The sequence below is a fragment of the Microtus ochrogaster genome, unplaced genomic scaffold, assembly GCF_000317375.1.
Source record: "Microtus ochrogaster isolate Prairie Vole_2 unplaced genomic scaffold, MicOch1.0 UNK74, whole genome shotgun sequence".
Lineage (NCBI taxonomy): Eukaryota > Metazoa > Chordata > Mammalia > Rodentia > Cricetidae > Microtus > Microtus ochrogaster.
The window spans coordinates 1,305,058-1,325,152 of record NW_004949172.1 but is presented as its reverse complement, the minus strand read 5'-3'; the positions used below and the strand labels follow the sequence as shown (position 1 = coordinate 1,325,152).

At 47.8% G+C, this 20,095-nt stretch overlaps 1 protein-coding gene across 1 annotated transcript in view; it reads right to left on the bottom strand.

Annotated features, from left to right (window-relative positions):
* Positions 1 to 257: 257 nt before the first annotated feature.
* Positions 258 to 20,095, bottom strand: part of Ceacam20 (carcinoembryonic antigen related cell adhesion molecule 20) — a 22,348-nt gene continuing 2,510 nt past the window's right edge. The window contains exons 2-12 of the mRNA XM_013354845.1: positions 18,443 to 18,529; positions 12,096 to 12,374; positions 11,219 to 11,500; positions 8,338 to 8,616; positions 7,612 to 7,890; positions 5,016 to 5,133; positions 4,670 to 4,794; positions 3,753 to 3,814; positions 3,342 to 3,377; positions 2,621 to 2,737; positions 258 to 311 (exon numbers count right to left, since the gene is read on the bottom strand). Coding sequence (XP_013210299.1) covers positions 258 to 311; positions 2,621 to 2,737; positions 3,342 to 3,377; positions 3,753 to 3,814; positions 4,670 to 4,794; positions 5,016 to 5,133; positions 7,612 to 7,890; positions 8,338 to 8,616; positions 11,219 to 11,500; positions 12,096 to 12,374; positions 18,443 to 18,529 — 1,718 coding nt within the window. The remainder of the gene's footprint in view (positions 312 to 2,620; positions 2,738 to 3,341; positions 3,378 to 3,752; positions 3,815 to 4,669; positions 4,795 to 5,015; positions 5,134 to 7,611; positions 7,891 to 8,337; positions 8,617 to 11,218; positions 11,501 to 12,095; positions 12,375 to 18,442; positions 18,530 to 20,095) is intronic.

The following is a 20,095-nucleotide window of genomic DNA, read 5'->3' as shown; positions in this document are numbered from 1 at the left end:
GGTCGTCTGGAAGAGCCACAGTGCTATTAACCACTGAGCCATCTCCCCAGCCCAGCTCTGTTGCTTTAAATGAAGTGTGAGCCAAAGGCTAAGATTTGGTGGACTCCAGTGTCCAGAGCCTGACCCAGTCAGGTAATCATGAGGTCTGCAAAGATGGCAAGCGGTGGCTGGATTCTAATGTGCACATTCAAGGGCATGGAGCATGTGACCCAGGATGGTTTGTCTAAACCTTCTGGAAAAAAGGAGCGTTTTGTCCATTAGGCTGACGGGTTAATCTTGCAGTAAAGGCTGAGGTTTGGGTTCGTCAGCTTCTGTTAGGCAAAGGAGAAAGTGACTTCTGTTAAGTGTACACTCTGGTCTACTTGACTTACAGTCTGAAGCCCACACATCCTGGGCTGTTCCCCCGCCCTCAGAAACTTCTCTTTTGTTACGCTATAGTCATGATAGTGCCTCCAGGAGTGGCCTGTGGACCTGTGGACCTGCCCGCTGTGCTAGACAGACTCTGAGGCAGCCCACAGTTCCCCACCTCTGGGCCTTGGCGCCCTTATATGATTCCCAGGCCTGACGAAGGAACCTTGATAAAACAAACAGGACAAAGACCCGGGATGTGGGTGGTTCCGTGGCTATTGCAATCTGTCCTGTGAGATCATTGACTTTGGAAGAAACACGAACCTGTGCCGTAAGCTGCCCACAGAGAGGAACACATAGAAAAAGGCTGAAGGTTACTTGACAATCAGTAAGAAACCAGGGCTGTGCTAGTTTGAAAATGGATCCTCCCTAAGTGGAGCCCCACTTGAAACCTCAGTGGTCCCCAGCACCTCCATTCCAGCCTTGCAGGAAGCCAAGGTGGATGATACTGGACCATAAGGAGGTGACAAATGTGTGTTATCTTGAACTGCTCAGTCAAGGTGACTTCACTGAGGTGACCGATAGAGAAAGCACCCCCAGAAGGCCCTTGAGCCCTTCAACTTGACACCTCCCCCCAACTCCCTTGACCTAGGTTTCTCTTCTCCTCCCTCCAGAATGTAGCAGATACTGGATCGGATGGAGGGACTCTCTCCTCCATGTGCTGGAGAGCCTGGGAAGCCTAGCCCATCACATTCACAGCCTTCCCTACAGCAAGAATACCATGGTGGATGTGGGGAAGCCTCCAAGGGGAGGTCCCAGAAAGAGCTTTTTCTCTAAAGACAAAGGGAATGTCCATGACTCCCCTACTTAGGCCCTGGTGGGGAGTGACTTGAGAATTCCATTCGTGGCCAGATGTGGTGATACACGCCTTAAATCCCAGCACTCAGGAGGCAGAGGCAGGCATATTTTTGTGAGTTTGAGGCCAGCCTGATTTACATACAGTCAGGGCTACACAGAGAAACCATGTCTCAAAAAAAGAAAGGAAAAAAGGAAAAGGAAAAAAATAGAGTTCCATTTGTGAAAGTCAAGGGCTGACTGGAGAGCTCACCAAACTGAACACAAGACAGATGAGAGATAGCATGAACCAGTCTGATGCTCTCTACGGAGCTTGAACATAGACACACTGAACCTTGCTTGAGCATGGTAATGCCCGTCTGTAGTCCCAGTGCTGGGAAGGGCAAGGCAAGAGAAGTGCCCTAAGTTCTAGGCCTGGGACGTCTAGAGAGAAGCAGAAGCATAACAGCCCGGCCTATAAAGAGTGAAACTTGCATCAGTGAAGCAACGTCAAAGAAATGGGAAAGTGGGGTGAATGAGAAGAGAAAGAAGAGAATGGAAGGGGAGGCGATGTGGCAGGGAGCAGCTGGGCAGAAACACGCATGCACAAATGTACACACACGCAAAGTAGCATGGAAAACAAATATCGGGGGTAAAGTGAAATGGGAAGACAGGAATGGAGGCTAGGTGTGGTGGCACACACGGGCTATCTAGCACTGGGTAGGCTGAAGCAGAAGGATGGTGAGTTCAAGGCCAGCATGAACTACACAGAGAGAGACCATAGAACGAAAAAGAAGAGAGGGAGAAAGGAATTCAACGGAAACAGAACAGTGGAGTAAATGGGGTGAACCGCAAGATTTGGAAACGAACCAAGAGTGCTAACAAAGGGAATAAAATGGAATTGAAAAGACTGTGTGTGTGGACGTGCACACACGGGCACATTTGTGCCCGCATAGGTGTATGTGCGTGTGTGTGCGTGTGTGGGTGGGTGTATGCGTGTGGAAGCTAGAGTCCACTTCAGGTTTGTTCCTCAGGAACTGTCTGCCTTTGGTATTTTGTTTTGCTTCGGTTTTATTGTTGGTAGTGGTTAGTTTTGCTTTGTTTTTGAGACAGAGCCTCCCTGGCCTGGAGCATGTGATTAGGCAAGGCTGGCCACCAGGCCTCAGGGTTCCCACCTGTCCCTGACTCCCCGGCACTGGGATTATGAGATTGTCCCATCATGCTCAGCTCTTCTGCAGGGGCTGAGGCTTGAACTTGGGTCCTCACTCTTACATGACAAGCACTTTACCAGCTGAGCTATCTTCTCAGTCCCTAGAATGGAGATGGTTCTCAGAGAAAAGCTCTGTTGGACGTTTATCCTACAGAGTTCTCAGCAGGGGACAAAGGTTTCTACCAGCCCAGAGACAAAGTGACATCAGAATACATGGCATCAAATTACCTCATAATTTGATTCTGGGTTTCTTGTTGATACTGGGGGGACCAATGGCTGCTCTGGAGTTGGAGTTGGGGGCAGTGGCTTCCTGGAACCTTCAGGAGCTACAGAAGGTAGCTGCCTCTGCAAGTAAGCAAAGAAGTCAGGTGGGACCCATAGTCACAGATGAACTGGAAGATGGCAACCTATACTCCTCAAAGACCCAGAGAGGCTGGGTGTGGTGGCGCACACCTTCAATCCCAATACTCAAGAGGCAGAGGCAGGAAGATCTCTGTGAGCTCAAGGCTAGCCTGGTCTACATAGCAAGTTCCAGGGCAACTATAGTTACATAATAGAGAGACCCTATGTGAAAAGAAAGGGGGGGGGACGAGCGGATGGGATACACCCAGCTCAGGGTCCTACAGACAACTGCAGTGGAAGAAGAGCTGGAACCCCAACTGCTGCTCTTCCATAAGGTGTTCTCTCTCTCCCTCCCCCATCTCCACCTCTCCCCAGTCTTCCACCACTCTCCCTTGCCACTTCCTCCCACCCATCATGTGCCTGGCTACCCCCAAGGCCTGCTGGAAGGGGTGACTTGGACACAGAGCCCTGTGAGGCCATGGGCCATGATCTCCCCGTCCCTGGGATTGTAATGCAGTGAGCCACCTCTCAGCCTTGATGAGCATAAAATCCTCTGGTCACATTTCCCCCACGGTTTCTATAACTGGATGCACCAGGTCCAACCTACCTCATAGTCGTGCTCCGGAGAGGCAGATGGCAGCACCTGGGGGAAATGAGTTGTGAAGAAGTCAGAAGCTGGGGGTGTGGCTCAGCAGTAAAGAACTTTCTAGAATCCCCCAGTGAGGTGCTGGGGGCGTGGCACAGTGGTAGAAGCTAGTTTAGCATGCTGAAGCCTGAGTTCAACACCTAGCAAAACATAAAGATGATAGAGAGAGAGAGAGAGAGACAGAGACAGAGACAGAGACAGAGACAGAGAGACAGAGACAGAGACACAGAGAGGGAAGGGAGAGAGAGAAAAAAATAGAGGAGAAGAGAGAGTCTCTGGCTATGGCAGCCTCTCATCCTAAAAGGTAGACACCCCGGTGGGACCAGTCACAAAGTACGGAAGCAGTGACAGTGTTGGGGGAAACTCACCCACCTTTTTGCCAATGGCCTTCCACTGGGGCTTTGGCTTATTGTCGTACACAGTCTTTGGCTTGTCTAGAGAAAGCGAACACATACCAGAGTGAAAGTGAGGCCAACATAGAGAAGGTGCTGGTTTTTTGGAACTTCCCCCTCTTCCCCATCATATCTCAGGCAAGACTAATGAGCCCATTGAGTGATAGGAAGAGAGGAAGTCATCTTGGCTGTGTTCATGAGCCGAGTGTGGCTTGCCAAGACCTCACACTTTACCCTCTGTCATCCTGTTTCCTGTCTGTAAAATGGAACAGGGACCGGGCTTGTAGGTTCTGGCCTTTAATCCTAGCTACTCTTAAGACTGACGCATGAGGATCACAGTTTAGGGTCTTTCTGGGCCCCAAGAGACTTCAAAGCTACATGGGCAACTTGAAAGGCCCTGTTTCAAGGTAAAGAAATTTTTAAAAAAGGAAAAAGTATACCCGGCATGGTGGCACCCATTTTAGTACCAGCACAGGGAGATCTCTGTGAATTCAAGGCCAGCCTGGTTTACAGAGTAAGTTTCAGGACAGCCGGGGCTACATTGTGAGGCCCTGTCTCAAAACTACACACACACACACACACACACACACACACACACACACACACAAAAAAAAAAAAATAACAAAAAATAAAATAAAACCCTAAAACATAGAAAATAATCACAGGCTCAGAACTCACCTGGAATTTACTACAAATGTATTAAGCATGATAAGGAATTGAGCGACAGAGCCCTTATTTAGCATATACAGGCTATGGGTTCCACCCCCAGTTAATAAGAGAGACAAGAACAAGGGGGGAGGAAGAGAGAGAGAGAACATTTAAAACAAAGGAGGACAGGTTAGGATGGAAACAGCACATCGCAGGTAGAGCACAGTGTTCCTGGGACCCAACAGTCACCTGGGGCTAAGCCACGAGAGTCCCAGGCTCCCGACATCACTGCCATGGAGTCATTGCATCTGGACTCTGGGGGCCCCTGTGTCGTGGTCCTGAGGGTAGTATCACTGGCTGGTCTCTTGCGGGTCCTGAAAGGTCAAATCTCTTACGATCTCCCAGTGTGGGCTCTTGCCTGTTTCCACGGGTGCTGTCTATATCCCCACGCCCATCCCCTCATCCCATCCCATCTGCTCTTGGGCAGTGACCCCAAATACCCTGAATTCTCAGGATGCGTGGACAGGGTTCAAGACCATGACAGCAGCCATGCCTCTCTTTCCCGCGGCTGGCCCCAACACCCCTTGCTTATTACCATCTGTCCTTCTGGATGTAGAGGAAATAGGCCAATCCTATCACCAAAGCAATGGCAGCCAGGATTCCCATGACGATGCCAGCAATGGCTCCAGGAGATAGAGAGGATGATGGGGGACCTCCGCAGAGAGAGAAAGACTAAGCTTAGCATGCTCTTCTTCCTATCCCCAGCTCCATTCCAGAGTTCCTGGATTTATCTTCACTAAATTTGAGTATGTTGTTTTCCAGCCCCTGGGACCCAGCAATTGGTAGTGTGAATGGCATCCTCCCTAGAGTACAATGGCTTGGGTTCGAATCTCCCAGTTGTGTGACTTTGGGCACACTGCTCAACCTCTCTGTGCATCAACTGTGTCTCCTGTATACAGGGGAAAGAGGGCCTCTTCTGTAGGGTTGTTGGAAAAATTAAACATGTTAGTTAAATATGTTATGTAGAGTAAAGACCCTGAAGTCCTAGGAAGAGATCAGTAAATGAGTGTGTGTTGGTGGAACTGGTTATGAGATGATCAGGGCATGGACCAGGGAAAAAGATTTTGGCAACAGAAACCTGGCTCCCCCTCAGATAAGGCCCCTTGACTCTCTGGGGCAGTGTGATCCTGTGCAAACCAGTATTCTTTTATTGACAATGAGGAAAGTGGTACCCACTACACAAGGTGTCTCAAGGATGAAAGGAGACCATAGCTAGACATGCCTCACACGGAGCAGATGTCTCGTAAATGGCCTGATATTTGCCCATCCACTTCTATCTCAGCCTTTCTCAGAAGGATAAGGGCCCAGGGTTTGAGAAAGTGGGCCCATTTATGGAACTTCCTGGGACCTCTGTCTGTCTGTCTGTCTATCTGTGTCTCCATACGTGTGTGTGTGTGTGTGTGTGTGTAGACCTGTTTCAAATTCACTGCTATTGATTAACACCCCTAGCCCCTCACTAGTAGGTTCCACACAGACACACCCTAGCCCAGAAATGTCCTTAAACTTGGAGGCCTTTGCCTCCCAAGTAACTGGTACTGCATGCCTGCACTAAGCCTCTAGAAAATCCTTTTTAAAGATTTGTTTTTATTATTTTAAGAACTGCACACATGTCTCTGTGCGAATGTGTATGTGTTCTTGTGAGTACAGGAGTCTTCGGAGGCCTGAAGCCTTGGGTCTCATGGGGCTGGAGGGGCAGGCAGCTGTGAGCCATCTGATGTGGGTGCTGAAGCCTTGGGTCTCATGGGGCTGGAGGGGCAGGCAGCTGTGAGCCATCTGATGTGGGTGCTGAAAGCAAGCTCAGGTCCCCCGCCAGAGCATTCAGCGCTTTTGACTTCTGAGCCATCTCTCCAGGTCACTGAGGTGCTTTCGCCCAGAAGTCTAGTGCAGCAATGAGACTAGTACCTAATCTCCTAACGCTATAGACCTTTGAGATCAAGCAGGATCATGCATGAAACTTCTAGAACATTCGAAGATACACTTGTGCACTCATGAACTTATACACACACACACACACACACACACACAAATAAAATAAGAACTCAAGGGCTGGAGAGATGGCTCAGTGGTTAAGAGCACTGGCTGCTCTTCCAGAGGTCCTGAGTTCAATTCCCAGCAACTGCATGGTGGCTCACAACCGTCTGTAATGAGATCTGGCGCCCTCCTCTGGCCTGCAGTAATGAGATCTGGCGCCCTCCTCTGGCCTGCAGGCATACATGGAGGCAGAATGTTGTATACATAATAAATAAATAAATCTTTAAAAAAAAAAAAACTCAAGCGAAAATGCAGGGTTTCTCTACCAGGCATATCTAGTTATTGGCATAACATATTAATACTATCACCATATTAACTGCTGACCCCATCACCTCACTCACCGCCCCCCCCCACAGGCTTTATTCAAGATTCATCGTCTCTCTAAACAGTTCAAGAATGCAGCCATCATAGACAGGGGTGGTGATGCACCCCTGTTTTCCTAGCACCGAGGAGGCTGACGTAGGACGGTCAGAAGTTGGGGGCCATACGTCAGGTGTGGTGGTGCACACCTTTAATCCCAGCCAGGCCTTGGGAGGCAGAGGCAGCTGGGTCTACATTCCAGGCCAGCCAAGGGCTATGTAGTAAAACTCTGCCTCAAAAATAAGTCTAGGGTCAGCCTGGGCTACAAAGAGAGAACCTGTCAAACAACATCATGAGACTGGGGGGATGGCTCAGTGATCAAGAGCACATACTGTTTTTGAATACACTACAACCTCAATTCCCCAATATCCATGTCTGGCATCCACAACTGCCCATCACTCCAGCTTCCTGGATCTGATGCCCCCTTCTGGCCTCTTAGGGTATATGCATTCATGAGCACATACCCACACAGCAACACATGCATATAAAGAATTAAGGGATTTTTAAGAAACACCACAAACCCATCTACAGGTGAAAAAAATAAGGCTTAAACAGTTCAGAGAGGCTACACAGTACAAATCCAGGCTATCTGGGCATGAGGTGTGGGATTCCCTGGTTCTGCATTGGAAATCTAGCTAGCCACTGTCATACTTCAGCCGTGCTAGGGGAAGGCTGGGTGAATAGAGCCACATGGGGAAAGAACACGTGGATTCCAGAACAACGGAGCAGGAGCAACTCACCCACCACCTTGACCAGGACAGAGGTGGACTGGGCCAGGCCGGTGATAAGGTTGGAAGCCGTGCAGCTGTAAATGCCCTCATGCTCCCAGCTCAGCGCCTCTATGCTCAGCTGCTCCCCAGTGTGCACTGCGGAGGAGTGCTCGTGGGTCCAGTGATACCTGGCATCCGGATTGGAGTCAGCCCGGCAATGCAGGGTCAGGCTAGAGTTGAGCATCGCCTGGATGGTGCTGGCCTCTCCAGATGCTGACCCCGGGGTGATGTCCACTCGGTCAGGACCATCTGCAAAGCCAGACACCGTGAGTGTTCAGGGCCACAGGCAAAGTGACCAGATTTGTCCTCTTCTGCTTTTCTTTTTTGCTTTGCTTGTTTCTGTTTTGCTTTTGGGGTTTGTTGTTATTTGGGGCCTTTTGGTTTCTTGTTTTTTGTTTGTTTTCAGATGAAGTCTCAAGTAGCCAAGGCTAGTCTCAAACTCACTATGTAGCCAAGGGTAATCTTAAACTCCTGTTCCTCCAGCCCCCCCCCCGTTTGTTGTTGCTTTTATCCATTTATCTTTCCAGATCCTGGCTGACCTCAAATTTGCAAAACTCTTGTCTCAGCCTCTCAAGTGCTGGGATTATAGGTGATACACTGCTGTACCCTGGAAGAAGGGACTCCTTAAAGGAGGGGCGGGGGCGGGATGGGAGAGGAAGGCAAGGAGGAAGAGAAGGCCCAGGCCCCACCACTCACAGTTGATGGCAAGCCTCAGGGGAGCACTGCGAGCGCGGCTACCCCAGTTCCACACCTCACACTCATAGGGCCCCGTGTCATCCCTCTGGAGGCCATGGATGATCAGGGTCCTGTTCTGAGATGACAGCGTCAAGCGATCACTGGGCCAGAGTGGCTGACCCCTCAGAAACCACTGGACACTGGCCTCCTGGTGGCTGGTTTTGCAGGTCAGGGACACAGAGGTAACATTTTCCACAAGAGGCAGGATTGGGAGCTCGATACTGGGTGCAGTTAATTTTTCTGGAAACACATGGAGATACAGGTTTAGAGTCCAGGATGTGTCCCAAGTCTACGTTAGCCAGGAGTGGTGCACGCCTTTAGTCTCAACACTTCGGGGGGGGGGGCACAGTTATCTCTGTGAGAATCACAGGCAATTCAGTCAGGGCTGTATAGTGAAACCATGTCTCAAGACAGCAACAAAACCAAAAGCAACCCTGCATTTTTAAGGTGTGTGTGTGTTTGGTACAGGGACATATAGTACAGGGGGGACACAGAAATGTTGTGTGTTTCTGGGGGAAAGAAAATGTGGGATTGGGGTATGCTGGAGGGAGGGGGTGCTGATTTTGTACCTACTCTATGTGTTGTGTTATGTGTGTGTTGTGAATGTAAACTGTATGAACAGAACACACATGCACTTTGTGTTACATACACACATACATCTAAATTTGTTTTCTATATCTGTAATAGTGTATATGTTATGGTACATAGTGGTTCCTTATATGCATTAAGGAAAACTGTTGTGTGTGGCATATATATGTATATTGTCTGGGTCTGTATTTTTTGTTGTTGTTTTGAATCCTATCAAGGATTCAACCTAGGGCCTCTTAAATTCTAAACAAATGGTCTTCCACCCAGCCCCAGCCCCAGTCCCTCACTGGGGGATTCGAGGCAAGGGTTCTACCACTGAGACACACCCCAGTCCCTCACTGGGGGATTCGAGGCAGGGGCTCTACCACTGAGACACACCCCAGTCCCTCACTGGGGGATTCGAGGCAGGGGCTCCACCACCGAGCCACCCCCAGCTCCTCACTGGGGGGATTATAGACAGACATCCCACCACAGAGCACCATGCTCAGTGGTATTCTGAGACAGGATCTCACTAAGTTACACATACTGACCTTAAACTCGCTCTGTAGCCTTGAACTTATTTGTTTATTTGAGTGGTGAGATGGCTTATCTTCCTCCAAGCCTGATGACCTCAGTTGGAGTCCAGGACCCAAATAGTGAGTGGAAGGAGCCCAACTGTCCTCTGACCCACGCATATCCACCCTCACACACTGTCAGTCAGTGTTACTGTGCATCTATGTGTACACGCGTGGTGGGGCACATGCCTGTGGTGTTGACTCTTTCACCCTCTACATGGCTCCTGAGGATCAAGCTCATGCCCTCAAGGGTGAGCAACAAACGCTTTATGTGCTGCGCCATCTCCCTGCCAACCCTTGAATTTACAATCCCCCTGCCTCAGTTTCCCAAATACCTGGAATTACAGGTTAATCTGTGTATGTATGTATGTATGTATGTATGTATATATATATGTATATATATATATACACGTTGTGTCAACTGTATGTGCATTGAGAGTGTAGAATAGATTTATACTGATTTTTTGGGGGGGGGAGTGGTTTGAGACAGAATCTCTCTTTTATGTAATCCTGACTGTCCTAAAACTTACTCTATAGACCAGGCTGGCCTCAAACTCATAGATATCCACCTGCCTCTGCCTCCTGCATGCCAGGATTAGAGGTGTGCACCACCATGCCCCGCTGGTTTATATATTTTCTGCTGTATGTCTTAAGTGTCTGTGATGTGAGTGGTTATGATCTGGGGTGGGTGCTGAGTCTGTGATGTACATGTCGTGTGTATGTTTATGCTTTATGTGTGTCATGAGCTGCCATATTTACTGCATATATGTTGTATGTGATATGTGTGTATCTGTGTTGTGTACATGCATATTATACATGTATCATAAATATAAGTGACTAGGGCTGGAGAGATAACCCAATGGTTAAAAGCACTGGCTGCTCTTGCAGAGAATCTGGGTCTGATCCCTGGTACCCACATGGAAGCTCACGTCCATATTTAACTCCAGTACTAAGGGATCTGGTGCCCCCTTCTGGCCTCTACAGGCACTGCATGTGCATAGCGCAAATCCAGACAGACAAAACATCCACACACACAAAATAAAATAAATCTTTGAGAAAAATACATGTGTATTGGGTGTATATATGCTATGGGTCAGTGTCTACAGTGTGGTGTCTGTGTATGAGCGTGCGCACGTGTGTGTATGTGTGTGTATGTTCTGATGAGCATGCTGTGTACTTTGCATTGAGCACTGCATGCATTTGTGTCTTGTGTGTTATATGCCTGGGGTGTTGTGTTGTGTGTATGTGTTGTATGTAAGTTGTGTGTGTGCGAGTAGCCTGTGCACATAATCATTCTTCCACGGTATGTGGACTGATGGCTGTGCCAGCATCTGTCTGTACAGACACACAACTCCTTCCTACTCAAAGAATCAAACCATGGACATGAAGAGTCGAAAAGGTGTTGAAGACATGCCAAGCTAATGCTGTGTCCTTCATGGTGGTAAGAGCCCTGCTCTGACACCAGCCAAACGAAAGTCACCTGTCCTCTGCTTCCTTCTCAAATACTGAGGTGCGCATTTGGATGGTGACTTGACAACTGACTGTTTCTTTAAAACATCACCCAGACCTAAGGTGCAATTCCACACCCACCCTGGTAATCACAGAATGTCCCCACATCCCAGATTAAGTCTCTGGACCCTTGTAAAACCTCGCCTTCCAGTCCCCCAGAGAAGCAAAGAGAACCGGGAAATAATACCCACCAAGCACTTGGACTTTGACAACACCCAGGCGGGACAGCTGGGTGACACTGTTGGACACCAGGCACCTGTACATGCCTTCATGTTCCTTGGACACAGCCTGGATGGTGAATGTCCCCGTGGTGGGAGGCTGGATGGAGTCAGTGGGGAGATACCAGGTATGGTCAGAGGCAGGGCGAGATTGTGTTTCCACCCTGAAGTTCACAGCTTGGCCTTCTAGCACCTCAACCACATCCCCAGCCTCTACGCCTGAGTCCAGCTTGATTGCTACAGGGTCAGGACCATCTGGGAGGGTGGAAACAAGCATGGTCTGTGTTAGAATGAGCAGTAGATCACTTCTGGGGGTACTGTAAGTACAGCTTCCTTCTCCAATCAACTGCAAGGGAGATGGGGATCTGATGGGGGTGGGGATCCTAGTGGAGGGGATCTGATGGAGATGGGCATCCTATTAGAGGTGAGAATTTGATGGAGGTGGGTGTCCTGGTGGAGGTGGGGATCTGATGGAGGTGGGGATCTGATGGAGGTGGGTATCTGGTGGAGGTGGGGATCTGATGGAGGTGGGGATCTGGTGGAGGTGGAGATCTGATGGAGGTGGTTCTCTTATAGAAGTACTATCTGGAACTCAAGTTTTAATCCACTACATTGGATATTTCTAATGGAATCCAAATGTGAATATCAGTTTCTTGTTTAAAGTCTACATTTGATTTTTGTCCTATGTGATTGTTACTGGGATCAAATCCAGGGCCTCATTAGTGCTAGACAGGGACTTTAATTCTACACTTCACTTTCTTACATAAATCTCTGGGCCAGCATTTTAAACCAGGAATGCGGTACCAAGGAAGTGAGTGTCAGCCACGGGTAAAGGGAACTGGAGACTCACAGTTCACATTCAGCAAGACAGCGTCGCTGCTCTGACCCTCAAAGCCTTTCCGCACTTCACATTGGTAGGACCCCAAGTCCTCTCGCTGGACAACAAGGATGGTGAGGTTCTTGTGATCCACAGACAGCTTCACACGCTCATTCGACGCTAGTGGGAAGTTGTTGGAGGTCCAGTGGATGGTGACATTATCAGCGTCAGTGTGACAATAGAATGTCACCATATCCCTCAGCTCTACGACAGTGTTCTTGCTGACTGACAGGGTGGGTTTGACCAGTGAAGCTGAGGACAGCAAAAACAAGAAGCAATGACAACACCACAGAGACACATACTTAGAACAAATCACAAAAGATCTGCTGAGACCAGAAAGGACTAGAATAGTCAAAAGGATATTCTGGCAATGAGCTGAGTCCAGCACTATGTTTGGGCACCCAGTGTAAAACCACTGTGTTTGAAGTGTATGTGAACTTTAAAAAAATAATTATTATTATTGGGGGTGTATCCCTTTGTGTGTATGAGCATATTTGTGTGCAGTGCCTGCAGAGGCCAGCAGAGGGCATTAGATTTTCTTGGAGCAGAAGTTACAGGTGGTTGTGAGCCTTTATAAGGGTGCTGGGAACTAGATTCATGTCCTTTGCAAGAGCAGCAAGTGCTTTTGTTTGTTGTTCTTTTATTTTGTTTTTTTTTAAGTTTGTTTGTTTGTTTGTTTGTTTGTTTGTTTGTTTGAGACAGGCTTTCTCTGTACAACAGCCCTGGCTGTCCCAGAACTCAGTCTGTAGCTCAGACTGGGCTCAAACTTGCAGAGATCCACCATCTTCTGCCTCCTGAGAGCTGAGATTAAAAGTGTGTGCCACCATGCCCAGTTCAGAGCTCTTAGTGCTGATCCATCTCACACAAAGTCCCTAGGAGTGAACTTTTGCACCCTCCTCCTGTTCTCCGTGCACCACTGAATGGGATGTGTAAGTGAAGCCGAGGGTGTGGGACATGGCAGGGGCATCAGGACACCTCCCACAGTTCCTGGCTCCCAGCTGCTGGTGCTGGTGGGGTTAGGTTGGAGGAGGTGAATCCCTGGGAGTGTAGTTTAAGGGTTATAGTTTGTTTGGCCTCCCTTACAGAACTGTCTCTTCATTCTTCTCTGCTATGTGTGAGAAACAGCTGCTACCTGACACTCCTGCCTCTACACCCTTCCCACCATGATGGGCTGTATCTCTTTACATCATGATCTTTATATCATAAATCCTTTCCCCCTTCAATTGTTACAGTCACAAGGAAAGTAACTGAGGCTGGAGAGGGCTCAGTGGTTAAGAGCGCCTGCTGCCCTTGCAGAGGACCCAAGTTTGTTTCCCAGCACCCATGTTGGGCAGCTCACAACCACCAGGAACTCCATTTCCAAGGGATCTGCTATCTGGATGCCACGGGTGTGCGCACACACACATAAAAATAAATCTTAAATATAAATATAACTAACAAACAAAGTCAGTCTATGTTGATACAAAAAGAGAATCAATTTTTTTTGTTTTGTTTTTCAAGACAGGGTTTCTCTGTGTAGTTCTGGATGACCTGAAACTCTCTGTGTAAAGCAGGCTGGCCTCTAACTCAGAGATCCTCCTGCCTCTGCTTCCTGCTGGGATTAAAGGTGTGCATCACCACTGCCCAGTAAGAATCAAATTTTTAACAATAGCAAGGGTCCCTTTCTATCTCTTAGCCAACATTGCCTTGCCCACAGCCATGACAGCTACTGCTGCCTTCAACACAACTGACTACATGCGCCCTCACCAGAGCTTAGCAAGGCCAATCAGCACGTCTCCTCTTAGCACCATGGGCACTGCCCCAGTTAACATCAGCTGTCGACTTGACACAGACTACAGTCATCTGCAAAGAGTCTTAATAGAGTCATTGTCTGTTTCAGGTTGGTCTAGGGATAAAGTCTGTGGGTATTATCTTGGTTCTTTTAATTGACACAGGAGGGCACAGCCCACTGTGGGTGGCACCATTCCCTAGGCAGGTGGTGCTGGGCTATATGAGAAAGCGAGCTGAGCACAGACCTGTGAGCGAGCCAACAAGCGGCATTCCTCCTTGATTGAGCTCCCCAGTCAGAATAGTGCACAGAATCCCTTGGATCCTGCCTTCAGGTTTGCACCTGGAGCTCCTGCCCTGACTTCCCTCCATGATGGACTGTGCCCTGGAAGTGGAAGATGAAATAAACCCTTTCCTCCCCTATACTGAATTTGGCATTTGTCCAGAGTGTTTTAGCACAGCAACAGAAAGAAAACTCGAATAGGCATGAGACCCAGAGGGAGGACCTCTGTTTTATGACAACTTGATACAAGCTAGAGTCATTTGGGAAGAAGGAAACTCAATTGAGAAAATAGCCCTAGCAGACTAGCCTGTGGGCAAGTCTGTGCTATGTTTTCTTGGTTGATGATTGATGTAGGGGAAGGGTCAGCTCACTACAGGTGGTGTCTTCCCCAAGCAGGTAGTCCTGGAGTTTGTATGAAAGCAGGTTGAGCAGACCTGGGGAGGCAACCCAGTAAGCAGCATCCTCCGTGGCCCTGCATCTGCTCCTGCCTCCAGGTTCCTGCCCTGTTTGAGTTCCCACCTTGATGTCCTCAGTGGACCAGGACCCAGGATACATAAGCCAAATAAACCCTTTCCTCTCCGTGGTGATTTGCATAAGAATGGTTTCCATTCAGTGCTTAGTCACCAGGGAGTGGAACTCTTTGCAAAGATTAGAAGGTGTGACTTGTTGGAGGTGTGTCACTGAGAGTGGGCTTTGAGGATTCAAAAGCCCATGCCAGACCCAGTCTCTCCTCTCCCTGATAGCTGTAGAACTCTCAGCTACTTCTGCCTGCACGCTGCCGTGCTCCCCACCATGATGGTAATGGACTGAGCCTCCAAAACTGTAAGCTAGCCTCCAATTCAATGCTTTATTATAGGAACTGCCTGGGTTGTAGTGTCTTTTCACAACAATAGAACAGTAACTAAGACAAACTCTAAGATTCTTTTGGGCCGGGTGGTGGTAGTGAACACCTTTAATCCCAGCACTCAGGAGGCAGAAACAGGCAGATCACTGTGAGTTTGAGGCCAGCGTGGTCTACAGAGTTCCAGGACAAGCTCCAATGTTACAGAGAAACCTTGTTTTAAACAAAAATCTTTTGGTTACAATGTCTTATCACAGCAATAAAACTCCTAACTAGTTTAGGGCCATGGAATATTGCTGACCTGACCATGACATTGACCTGACAATGACCATGTCATTGACAGCCCTGACCATGTTTGGGTGGAGGATTTGTAAGGACTTTAGAAATTTGGGATAGAAAAGCAGTTGATTGCACAGAGTTTAATAACCATTTGTGGGAACTTAGAAGGCAATGCTGAGAGCAGAGAAGCCTGATCTTTGGCATTTGAGAGGGAAGATTTAAAAGTCCCCTAGAGATTCTATCAGAGTCAATTAATATTTTAATTAAGAATGACTCAGGTGAAGCCTTTGCTTTGCTGGGTGTCTCAGTTGGGGTCTCATTGCTGCAATGAAACACCACGACCAAAAGCAAGTTGGGGAGGAAAGGGTTTATTAGGCTTACACTTCAGCATTGTTGTTCATCACTGAAGGAAGCCAGGACAGGAACTCAAACAGGGCAGGAACCTGGAGGCAGGAGCTGATGCAGAGGCCACAGAGGGGTGCTGCTTACTGGCTTGTTTTCCCTGGCTTGCTCAGCCCACCTTCTTATAGAACCCAGGACCAGCAGCCCAGGGACGGCACCACACACAATGGGCCGAACCCTCCCTGTTGATCACTAATTGAGAAAATGTCTTACAGCCTGAACTCATGGAGGCATTTCCTCAACTGAGGCTTCTTCCTCTCTGGTGATTCTAACTTATGTCAAGTTGACACACAAAACCAGCCAGTGCACTAGGACCATGGATGCTGGTCAGCTAGGGCTGAAGAATCTGCTGTGACTAAGAAGAGACCAGCATTGTTGAGGTAGAATCTTCTGGGACCTGTTTCCTTTGGGTCAGAGCATAGGAGTGCTGTAGAATAATCCTTTTGCACACTGTGAAGATGTGTTGCTCTCATTGATTTAATGAAGAGTCAATTGGCCGATAACTAGGCAGAAAGAGGTTAGGGAGAAGAGCAGACTGAGAGAAGACTAGGAAGAAGGAGAGCAGGGTCACCAGCCAAACACAGAGCAAACAAGAGATGAACATGCCATGCTGGAAAAAAGGTACCACCACATGGTAGAATGTAGAAATAATATGTGTTAATTTAAGTTGTAAGAGTTAGTCCCAGCACTCAGGAGGCAGAGGCAGGCGGATCTCTGTGAGTTCGAGACCAGCCTGGTCTACAAGAGCTAGTTCCAGGACAGGCTCCAAAACCACAGAGAAACCCTGTCTCGAAAAAAAACCAAAAAAGAAAAAAAGAGTTAGTTAGTAATAAGCCTAAACTATCAGCTGAGCATTTATAATTAATAATAAGTCTCCGTGTGGTTATTTGTGAGCTGACTGGTGGGACAGAGAAGTCCATCTACAGGAACTGTTGATCAGAGGGGTCTGGGGCTGTATCTCATGCTGGTAGCTGAACTTGGTAGCATAAGAGTCACCCAGATGGTTCTGGTTTTAAAGGTCTGAGAGGTACCAGAGAGCATCTGAGGACTGGTCATTGTGTGGCAGGGCTGGAGTCCCCAACAGGAGGCCAGGAGAGGTCACTGGTGAAGATGGAGCCCTCAGTTGCAGTCAAAGCCCGAGGGGTGAAGGAGTCAGAGTCATGACATCATGTGGCAGTGCTAAGAGTCCCTCAAGACAACCTGGGAGGAGCAACCTGTGAAAGTGCAGCCCAGTTGCAGCAGAAGACCCCAGCATTTCAGAGATGGCAGTACCATGGGGCAACTGCCAAGAACAGTAGTGACATGGAGTGGAGCTGGCCTGAGCCTAGGAGATGTGCTGTGTCCGCTGTTCCGGAAGTCTTACACTAGGCTTCACACAGTAGGAATTTGGTTTAACTTCCATCTGATTGTGACTGTGCCCTGGTTTTCCCCTCTTAGAGTGAGAAAGTATGTCACTTATTTCTTTTTTAATTTTTCAGGAGCCCACAGTTAAAAGAAGTTTTAGCAAGATTATGGATATTTTGGAGAGATTTTGGATATCTTAGACCAGTATTTCTCAACCTTCCTGACACTGTGACCCTTTGATACAGTTCCTCATTCTGTGGTGACCCCCAACTGTAAATTTATTTTTGTTGCTACTTCATAACTGTAATTTTGCTAGTTATGATCATGAAAGTATCTTGTTTTCTTTTTTTTTTAAAAAAAAGATTTGTTTATTATGTATGCAGTGTTCTGTTTGCATGTATGTCTGCAGGTCAGAAGAGGGCACCAGATCTCACTATAGATAACTGTGAGCCACTATGTGGTTGCTGGGAACTCAGAACCTCTGGAAGAGTCAGTGCTTTTAACCACTGAGCCATCTCTCCAGCCCGTATCTGTGTTTTCTGATGGTCTTATGTGACCCCTGTGAAAGGGTTGTTTAATCACCTCAAAGCGGTTGTGACCCAGAGGTTGAGAAATACTGTTTTAGAGGCTTTGAATATTTTAAAGAAAGTGAACTTCTTAAAGTGTTTGGATTTTAAAAGCTTATGGGACATTTAAAGATTAGAATATGTTTTATATTATGATATTACTATTAATATGCCATCTTGGGGACAATTGAGAAAGGAAAGGTTCTAGCTGAATAGTGACATGTGTTGTGGAATAGAGCATTTGTTTAACTATGTAAAGATGTGTTCCATTTGTTGATGCTGCATTTGTTGAACTATGTAAAAGTGTTTTTTGTTCCACCTTGCCTGCATAAGGCACCTTATTGGTCTAATAAAAAGCTGAACAGCCAATAGATAGCTAGACAGAGGAGGGATAGGTGGGGCTAGCAGACAGAGGGAAAAAGTGAGCCAGCCAGAAGGGGGCTAGGCATCCAGACACAGAGGAAGCAGGAAAGCAGGATGAATAGTATGTAGATGAGGTAAAATAGCCTCAGGGCAGCACATAGATTAATAAAAATTGGATTAATTTAAGTGAAAAAAAAAGACTAGCTTGAAACAAACCTACGCTAAGACAGAGCATTCATAATTAATAATAAGAATCCACGTTTTATTTGGTAGCTGGTTGATGGCCCAAAGAAAATGCCAGCTACAGACATGCTGTGTGACAAGTAAACAAGGGGTTAAGTGTGCCAGCTAGCTCTAGTACAGCATTAGAAGCCTTAAGACACTGTGAAGACAGACGCAGGAAAGACGATCTCATTTTCTGTGCTCACGTCACAGTCTGATGTGTGTCTGGGAAGAGAACCCAAAGATAACATACCTCTCCCACTTGGAGTGTTGCTAAGTAGGTCAGCAGGGCCAGTGGACTGGACAGCCATTGGCGGGATCCATGTGGTCAGAAGTACAACTGGAAGGGGAGAGAGGAAAGACATTGAGGGAAGGGGAGGTGGCATCACAGGACTGGTTAGTCTGCATAAGCCGGGAAGAAACATGCAGCGCTGCTGGCCTGTAATCCCAGGACTCGGGAAACCAGACGCAGGAGGATCACAAGTTTGAAGCCAGACTACCATCAATGGTAAGCCGCTGTCTTGAAACAAAAATCAAACGGACAACAGCAACAAAAGCAAATCTTAGCTTGACACCTTTAATCCCAGCACAAATCAGGCAAAGGCAGGAAGATCTCTGAGTTCAAGGCCACCCTGTTCTACAAAGAGAGACTCTAAACCCTAACTCACCTTTTGTGGAATATTATTTAAAGATGTGTTGCATGTGTTTATGCTGTGGAACACTTGTTTAATGATCAAAGATGTGCTGCATTCTTTCATGTTGCATTTGCTTAACTCTGTAAAGCCATGTTACTTTGCCTGTCTGAAACACCTGATTGGTCTAATAAAGAGCTGAGTGGCCAATAGTTAGACCCCAGAAGGATAGGCGGGGCTGGCAGGTAGAGAGAATGAATAAGAGGAGCAAGAAAAGGAGAGGAGGATGCCAGGGGCCAGCCACCCAGCCCCACAACCAGCAATGGAGTAAGAAGTAAAGAAAGACATATAGAATAGAGAAAGGTGAAAGCCCAGAGGCAGAAGGTAGATGGGATAATTTAAGAAAAGCTGGCTAGAAACAAACAAAACTAAGGCCAGTCATTTATAAGTAAAAATAAGTCTCCATGTATTTATTCGGGAGCTGGGTGGTGGGCCCCTAAGAGCAAAGGGTGGAGGGAAAAAAGGCTACATTTCCCCCACCTCCACTTTTAAAAAACTGGAAAAGGAAGATGGGTGGAGAGGGGTGGACGGAGGAGGAACAGGAGCAGACGAAGCAGCTTCAAGAGCAGCAGCAGAGGGAGCTCTGAGATCACGTGCAGGACGTTTTGTTCTGCACCTTTGTTGTGTGGTTAATCTCAGTTGTCAACTTTGAAATCTAAAATCGCCCTGGAGACAGGGTGTGCCTGTAGGAAATTATCTCAGTTAGGTTAGTTGAGGTGGCAAAACTCATGCACTAGGGGTGACAGCTTTTCTTGGGCTGGGATCCCGACTAAAACGTAAGGAACTAAGGACCACGATTCCTAGATCTCTGCTTGCGAATCGTGGGTGTAACATGAGCAGGCGCTTCAGGCTCCTGCTGCCTTGACATTCCTATCAGGATGCACTGTGTGTACCCTTGAACTCTGAGCCAAATCAACCCTTTCTGCCTTAAGTTGCTTTGGGGTACTTTTATCACAGTAACTAAGACAGTAGTCCTACCCACTTACTGAATGTAGTAACATGTAGAACGAATTTATGATCTGAGCCTCAGTTTCCCTATCTGTAAGGCTGGCGTAGTGTCTTTGCACTGTAGAGTGGTGGTAGTTGTGGTAATAAATACAGGCAAGCTGTGGCTGGGTCCCCCTTGCTATTGTCTTCTCCTCTACCAGTCCACCTCTGAGGGAGACACCGCAGGCTTCTCCTTCACTTTCCGAGTCCCTCTAGGAGCTAGAGAT